At 46.1% G+C, this 8,541-nt stretch overlaps 1 protein-coding gene across 1 annotated transcript in view; it reads right to left on the bottom strand.

Annotated features, from left to right (window-relative positions):
• The window catches only part of Ovgp1 (oviductal glycoprotein 1), a 16,073-nt gene extending 10,032 nt beyond the window's left edge, over nt 1–6,041 (bottom strand). Inside the window, exons 1-6 of the mRNA XM_004641735.2 lie at nt 5,971–6,041; nt 5,360–5,389; nt 4,741–4,945; nt 3,712–3,768; nt 2,088–2,253; nt 1,471–1,595 (exon numbers count right to left, since the gene is read on the bottom strand). Coding sequence (XP_004641792.1) covers nt 1,471–1,595; nt 2,088–2,253; nt 3,712–3,768; nt 4,741–4,945; nt 5,360–5,389; nt 5,971–5,995 — 608 coding nt within the window. The 5' untranslated portion in view covers nt 5,996–6,041. The remainder of the gene's footprint in view (nt 1–1,470; nt 1,596–2,087; nt 2,254–3,711; nt 3,769–4,740; nt 4,946–5,359; nt 5,390–5,970) is intronic.
• Nucleotides 6,042–8,541: the final 2,500 nt, after the last annotated feature.

The raw sequence follows: 8,541 nt of genomic DNA, 5'->3' as shown, positions 1-8,541 counted from the left end.
AAAAAAAAAAAAAAAGAAAAAGAAAAGAAAAGAAAAAGAAAATATAGCTTGACTTCATTTATAATCAGAGACCTGCAAACTAAACCCATAACATGATATCACATCACATACCCTGGTTAATAACAATCAAATGATGATGAATTTAAATGCTGGCAAGAATATGAAATGATCTTAGCTCTTCTATACTGGCAGTGGGAGTGTAAGTTGTTGGAACTACTTTGAGATAAAAATGTGGAGTTATCTAGTAAAATCAAAATTCACTCACTTCTTCATTTAGCAACTCCTGTCCTGGGTATAGATGTTAGAACTAGAGATCTGTTGGAGAATATTTAGAGGAGCAATATCTTTTATAATAAAAACTTGAAAAGCCCAAATGCCCATCCATAAGTGAATTATAGCTTATCCATAAATACAGTGAAAATTAATGAGCTACTGCTTCATATGACAGTATAGGCAAATCTCAGGCATTTGTTGGAAAATAAAGAATGTCTTAAAAAAAAAAAAAAAGAAGAAAAAGTAGGAGAAGAAGAAAAATTTGAAACTCAAACAGGTTAAGCCTTGCCTGCGTTCTGGATTAATACTCACCAACGCCATCCTCTACTCGCTTTCTCCTGTTTCCTCCACACCGAAATGGCTCTCCCTTGTGCAATCACACATAGAAACTCCTGCCCTCCCCTTTCCTGCATCTGCCTCAGTATCTTTATCTGTAAGTACTGGATTGTTGAGATTCAAGAAAATTACCCCAGAGCCAACATGTCCAGAAAGATTCACGTACAATTCTTGTCTACCTTTTTAACCTTTGCCATGAAGACCTGCTCTGAAAAGTGGGTGTGAACAGGCGTTCCTCTTTGGTTTTATAGCACTGGTTGTTACTCTAAAGCCAGTATCTGCCACGTTGTGTCTCTAGCTGTCCTCTGAGAAAGAAGAGGCCAGGCTCATGGCATTCTGTTCTTGTGAGACCCAGCACCAGGCCATGCAGAAGACTCTACCCATAAGAACACTGTGGCCACTAGGACAGCATCTCCCTCTAATCTTCTAAGGAAAGGCCTGGGAGAGCCGGCAAGATAGCTCAGCAGACTAAGCACCTGCTTAAGTGAGCACGGGGACCAGGGTTCCATCCCCAGCACCACATGCTACACTGGCCCTACTGCCGGACACATTGAGCTGGCCACCAAGACTGGGCATGGTGGTGCATGCCTGTAATCCCAACTGGAGAGGCTGAAAACAGGAGGACTACTATGAGTCCAAGCTGCATAGTGAGACCCTATACCAAATATATATATATTAAAAGGCCTGGGGTATCTACAATCAGCTGACTCTGGCCCCATCCACACTCCTCAGCACACTCCTAATTCCCACTGACACCAGGGCAAGGACAAGACAAGTGCAGAGACAGTGTATGAGCTGCTCTGGGGTCTTGTGCTCAAGATTCCTCCTTCCCACCATCCTGCGCCACCAGGACCTACTGACCTTCCTAAAAGGCGTACATCATAAGATATTTGAACGATGTGTGGAACACCAGAGACTGCAGCAGAGAGAAGGAGCCTTGGGCGATTAGTGAGCAGCGCTTCCTTCTGGAAGGCAGACAGGATCTCCTAGAAAAAGACAGAACCAGACAAAATAGCTGAGGAGAAGGCTTCCTCCAGGACGCATTTATAGTGCTGAGCTCCATAGGGCAAGTTTGGGGACACAGAGCTGAGTCAGAGACAGGCCCTGCCACAGGCATCAAGAAAGGCAGGTATAGACTAACAAGGCAGAGCTTACAGAGACGAGGTGAGCGGGCTGGGAGCTCCAATCCAGACTGGCACTGTCCAAGGGAGTTCAGGATGCCGCACACAGCAGGCACCGCTTAGGCTGGAGGGCTGGAGCAAGACCCAGATGCAGAGAGACCAACCAAAGACACCTGCTAGGCAGGAAGAGTGCCTAAGTCCTCTGGAGACCATAGCAGGAAAAAATGCTGGGCTTCTTCTCTCTTGCTCCTGCCCCCAGCCTTGTGCTCCCTGTTAGCCATGAGCCTGGACGGGATTACAAAACAAACAGACAAGCACAGCCGTTGCTATACCCTGGCCCTCCCACGGTGGCCTTACTTCAATTAAGAAGAGAAATTTCCACCGGTCATGCATGGGGCTGCCTCTTAGTCCAGGGTACAAGAAAAAAAGGTCGAGCCCGTCGAAGTTATGTCTCCTCAGGAAAGAGATAACTGAAGCAATAAACTTTTCACGATTTGCAAACGTGGACAGCATAGTGGTGAATCTGCAGAGAGACCAGGGCAAGAGGCAAAGAATGTTGTTCGCAGAATCTCAACCATCCATACTCCTCAGCACACTCCTAATTCCCACCAGAGCAAGCACAAGACAAGTGCAGAGACAGTGTGTGAGCTGTCTCCTTCAGGGTCCCTGGCCTGGTTCACTTGCTGGAAAATTGCTCTTCATGGTTCCTCACCAATAACTGTCAGGTCCACAAATTGTCCTAGCACAAACATTCTTTCCTTGACTGGAGGGAGCCAAGACCATCACTTCCAGAATGTTCTATGAGCTAATCTGGGCCTGGGCTGATTAAGTTGACATAAGAGGCCAGTGTTCTAAAGAGGAATTTCTGTCTCTTGTGCTGATTTTCTTGTTTGATTTTTGTTTTCTCTTTCAAGCAAGGCCTTGGCCATCACTGAGAGGCAGCATTTTTTCAGAGAATATGTAGGCAGGTTATCTACTCCACAGTGCCTCATGGAGGGTTCAGGGCTAACATGCATCATGATGCACTGAATGTATGTGTGGTCCCCATACTCTAAGACTAGCGTTGTGGCCCCCTGTTCTCCAATACAGCTTTTGAGGCTGCTGCAGCTTAATGTATTCCCAAAGCCTCAGACAGTCCTAAGTGGGACTTTTCAGAGGTGACTGGATCTAGAATGTGTGATGACTCATGGTGCAATACTTGGACTAAGGGGCTGAAGAGATAGCTCAGTAGAATAAGCGTTTGCCTGGCAAGTGCAGGGTCCTGAGTTCAATCCCTGGTACTGCAAAAAAACAACAACAACAAAAAAAAAAAAACTTGGACTAAAGGTGCATGGTTACTAAATCAGTCCAATGATTGGTTTGCTCCACCCTAACCCTGATAGCCTGGATACAATCAACACAAGGAACAGAAGAAACTTGTCTTATCCCTTGTTCAACTGCTTTTTCTGTCTTCTGCCTACAAAGAACTGCTCTCTCCTCTGCAATGCCGCTCTGCCAAGCCACTTTGCCCTGCAGCCAGCCGATTATGCATTGAAACCTCTACAAACTGTGAGATAAATAAACCTTTCCCCTTTAACTTGTAGATGTCAGGTATTTTGTCTTAGCAACGAGAAAATTGACTAAGTGGATCCTGGTATAACTGGATCCACTTATGAAGTAAAGAAAACCAGGTCCTGTGTCAACATAAGATGCCTCTCCTTAGAGACAAAACCCCTATGTTTTATGGAAGGTTGAGGTTTGTTTGAGACTGTCCCATCTTGTGTCTCATCCCCCCTCACCCACTTTCTTGCCATCTGCTGGAACTGCCTTCTCTTCCATGGCGCCCCATGGTGGGGGCTGAATCCAGGGTGAAATCAGGGCTGGGAAGCTTCCCCCTAGTCTTGCTGTCCTCACAGCGAAGCTGACGCTCTCGCCCTACCATCCTCACTTCTAGCCCTCCTGCTCCATTCTCAAAGAAAAAAAGTGAGTGAGAAGAGCTCACCTCGATGTGCCGAAGTTCCACCCTCCAAGGGACAGCAGTGTTTTCAGCTCCTTGTTCCTAGGATGTGGGACAGGAAGTGAGTGAGCTGCGTCTTCCTGCCAGGGCACAGCTGAATTCACCCTTCCTTTTGCTTGGCTAATTGGAAGAACAATGGGAAATGGGGGAATGGCACACTGGGGAAAGAAAGGAAGGCGAAGGTGGGCGGGAAGAGAGAGAAAGACACGGGGAAGAGGAAAAAAGGAAAAGGGAAAGCAATCAGCCCAAGTCTCATTGCAGCCCCACAATTAAAAGGCTATACAAAATCTACTAGACTCTTCCTACAATCCCATAATGTTCCCATAAATAAAAGACTAGCCTGAAATAGTCCTCTTTACTCATTCACTCGGCAAATACTTGTTCAGCAACAACTACGTGTCCTGACTGCTTTAGGTATTTCAGATACAATATTAAGCAGTGGGCAAACTCCCCTCTCTCAGGAACCTGCAATCTGGTGGCCTAGGATTTTCATCCTTCCCACCTATGCAGCAACAAACCATCCCTTGGACAAGAAAATAACCAAGGAGTGCCAACTCTCGGCAGGTTCTGACCTAGCCACTTGGTGTTCAAAGATGTAAGAAACATTGCCTTGAGGAGCTCACCACTTGGGGAGTGCAGGTGACAAAAGATTAGAAAAACATCAGTGTTAGTTGAGCATTTGTTATGTTCAGAATCTCTTAAAGTACCTTAATAGCATTAATACCTTAAATCTTCACACCTGGCCTCAGAAGGGGACCTAGAGATTGCCAGGCAGAGAGAAAAGAGATGGCATCCAACAGAAGCAGAAAAATGACCAAGGCAAGGAGGCAAGAAGGAGCTCTGAGAATTGGTTAACTGGGAGTTCTCGCACTAGGAATGCTATGGAAATGCTTTTGGGAGGACGCTAGGACAGGAAAGATCAGAGAAAAGGCTAAAAGTAATAGAAGAAATAGGCTTAATTCCCTTACATCAGTAAAATCTGAAAATCTGACCCCAAATCCAATACAAACACACCTTTCTTTGAGTTTGTTGAATTCTGGGTAGAAAATTTCCTCATCCTGGAGATCCTTGGCAATAATCTGATTGTTGCTCATTGAGGCAAAGGCAAATATCAAGTGGGTGCAGAGAAAGGGGTCCAGGTCTTGGGGCAACACAGAGGCAGGGCCTGGTCGACTATGTGCCCAGTTTGAGAAATAACACACCAGTTTGTAGGCAGCACCTAGTCAGGGAGAGCACATGTCAGTGGACAGAGATGAGGGAAGAGGCAGAGTTCTGCCCCCAGAAAGAAGTGTGAGTGCCTGGCCCAGGAAGCCAGGTGAGTGTAGAGGATTCCTCAGCACCACCACATACATGCCAAAGCCCACCGACGACCGAAGACCTTGAGGTCCGATCCCTCCCCCTTGCTGAGAGCCCCAGGTAGAGGGCTTAGAATGCTTTGTGAAATCCTGATCAAAAAGGAATCCTTGTCTGTAGCCTGGCACAGAGTGACATGAAAGCAGGTGGCTGAGGATCCTCTGCTGAACTGTAAGGGATCAGTAACCCCTGGCAGAGGAGCCAGGCAAGGAGGGCTGCAGGACACAGGCAGGCTGGAGGACTTCCTAGCCGGAGAATCTCCATAGTACTATTTTCTTACCGTCATGGTGTTTCAGCACAAGAGCCAGCACTGCAAGAAACAGAGGAAGAGGTCACACAGACTTGTCTGCACACCTCCAGCAGTGCCCCTGAGCACCTTCTGACTAGCAGGCATCGTCACCAGCTTGGCACTGTACCCACATACAGATGCACACATGGAGACACATACCCTTCACTCATGTCTTCTCCTCTAATGTCAAGCCAATAAAGCTAACTGCGCCTAAGTTCCTTTTCTCTCTAATAAGTATCCCCTGTACCCACATATGCCTCGCACAGGAATGTTGATTTTTAGATGATCCCGCAAGAGCTCTAGGTCAGTGGTTCCTAATCCTGAGAGCAAATTTCCAAGTACTGGTATCCTAGCTTCTACTTCAGAGAGTCTCATTTAATTGGTCCAAGGGGGAACCTAAGCAGGAAAATGTCTAATGTTCAATCAGCTTGGAGAACCTTACTGCTATGGTCTTTTCTCCCTGAGTTCTCATGAACATTCTGTCCTACCCCATCACCACCTCATCCAGATCCCTGCGTCCCAGGCTGCTCTACTGGAGATCAGCAAGGTGACAAACTCAGAAAGCCTGGCACTTCCTGCACTGAGACACAGTGCACACTTACCAACCCATAACAACAGCCTCCCCATCTCAGCAGTCTGGCAGCTACGAGGCCAGAGCTTGAACCCCTTTATAGGGGCTGGCCCATGTACAGTATGAGGACAGCCTGCCTGTGTACCACACACACACACACACACACACACACACACACACACACAACTCAGTGCCACAATCAGTGATTTATGAGAGTCACAGTGACCCCAGAACCACCTGTCCTCCCTCTTCAGCATAGCTACAGCTCTCAGAGCCAACAAAGCCAAAGCCGTTGTCTAACACTGGCAGAGAGTGAGCGCCACCGTGGGCTGTGGGAGGACAAGGCAGCATTCCTGGGACTCAGTGCTGCTTCCTGGTGCTCCGCCCCATACTGGAAAGAAAGACTGTGATAGCAATGAGTCTATTTGTACAAGACTACTGGTTGTGGAAGAAATCTAATGTAAAGTTTAAATTTTTCAGCTTTGGACTCAGCTTTTGGGTTCAACTTTTAAATGCAAGGATTTTTTTTTGTTTTTGTTTTTTGATATAGGGTCTTGCTCTGCAGTCAGACTGTGTAGTCCATGCTGGCTTACAAACTAGTGGTGACCCTCCCACCTCAGCCTGCGAAGTGCTGGGCCTAAAGGCGTGCTCCACCACAGCTAGTTTCAATGCAATGTTTGTGTCATCACTTAGAAGTTTTATCATCTTGCTGTGCCTTTAGCCTCTGTGAGCTACAGTTTCCACGTGTAGAGTAGCCCATACTTTCTTCATAGGGCTTTATATGAACTAAAGAAGATATGGTATGAAAAATCATCAGCTCAGTACTTCACATATAATCAGGGCCCAATGCATGAAGGCTATCGGAAGGAGTACCCAACAGAGAACAGTTCTCATACTCAAATGCTGAGACTCAACCAGAGGTCACGTATAGCAGTAAAGCAGACATAATAAGACTGAAGAGTCAACTTTATTAGAAGAATAACAGTTCAAGCAGCCCCCAAAGAAAACCAGTTCAAGCCCAGTGAAACGCAAGTAATATGGAGGTTCTTGGTCAGGAGACAACAGAGATTGGTATGATCAGGAACAGTGCTCTGAGTAGCTGCTAATGGTTGCCCTGCAAGAAAATAGGCCCAATATTTAGCAGTCCTTTAATTGCTCAAGAGAAGACAAAAACCTAATCTCTATAGGTCACTAATCTTGGAGCCTGTATTATATGAGCCAATGGTGATAAGTGGTCATAAATCTCAGGTATACAGTGAATACTATTCTAGGTATCGGACAGCCACTTTTTTAAAAAATACATCAACAGGAAGAAAGATACACAGAATGAGTCTCTAAGGCAGATGCTTTTATGATGTCAATCTCTGTTCTCTGTTATAGGAGGTCTCAGAACACATGTCCATCCTTTCAGAGACCACTGCTGTCTACCTAGTCCACGTATTACTATGGCCTACATGACCCAGGGAGTAGCAGAAAACACTGATCAAATCCACAGAACATTTATCTTTTGTCTGCACTAAAAAGAAACCAAGAGAAGTGTTGTTTTTAAGTCAGTAGTAGTATTTAGAATTAAAATAAATGATATAGAATGCTAGGACCAGGAGTATTTCACTAAAGTTCTGGGAAATTCTGATTGAATGCCCACCCAACAGATCCAGTAGAGACCGTGGCTCCTTTCTTCATCCATCTTTATCTTCCTTAGGTATTCAATAAATATTTCCACAAATATTCACTGAGCAGGCGTCAGGCCCTGATGGACTCTTAAACTGTTTCTGCTTTTAAGGATCTTGTGACCTAGTGAACGGATGCATTCTACACTCAGAGCTAGAGCACGGCCGTCCCTCTCGGGAAAAAGTGGCGTGATGAGAACAGTTTGGTTGTTCACCAGACCTGATATCCCACTCCTGCCCTGTGCCATCTTGAGGCACTTGGGTCCCATCTGTGTTCTCCATGCACTCTCCATTCCTTGGGTGAAGGTGAATGAAACCAGGAGGTAATAATTAAGCCTCCTGGGGCCAACATGGGATCAGGTTTGGCAACAACTTGGATGCTGGTGGATGACTTCCAGTGTATTCTCTAACTCTGCTGACCATGTGTACTTACTTGCGTCCCAATTCCTGCCCATGTAACCCACTTCTTGCTATTGGTTTTATGTTTTTACTTCTCCTCCTGTTCTATAAACTACAGGTACTACATGTGGTTACTGAGACCCCCAACCTTGCCAGACCCCTCTATCTTTTCAGCTTGAGCCCCTCTAGCCTTCTATCTCCTTCTGAGATTTTTTTTTTTTTTTTGGACACAGAGTTTCACTGTGCAGCTGGCCTCACACTCAGTGATCCTCTTGCCTCAGCCTCCCAAGTACTGGGATTACAGGCATGTGCCACCACATCCAGCCTTTTGAGATATTCTTAATGTGGAATAGGAGTTTGCCTCTCTCTTCTTATGAGCCCCTCTCCCAGCAACCCCTGCCTTTCAATTTCCTACCTCACTGAAATTTCCCACCAGATTTGTACCCTTCCACTCACACTGCTGCCCGGGGCCCTAGATGTTAATGGTGTGTCCATTGCAGAAGCCAGACTTACCTATCAACCTGAACCTCACC

Source organism: Octodon degus, unplaced genomic scaffold, assembly GCF_000260255.1.
Source record: "Octodon degus isolate 3935 unplaced genomic scaffold, OctDeg1.0 scaffold00140, whole genome shotgun sequence".
Taxonomy (NCBI): domain Eukaryota; kingdom Metazoa; phylum Chordata; class Mammalia; order Rodentia; family Octodontidae; genus Octodon; species Octodon degus.
The sequence above is the reverse complement of the archived record's forward strand: the minus strand, read 5'-3'. Positions and strand labels throughout refer to the sequence as shown.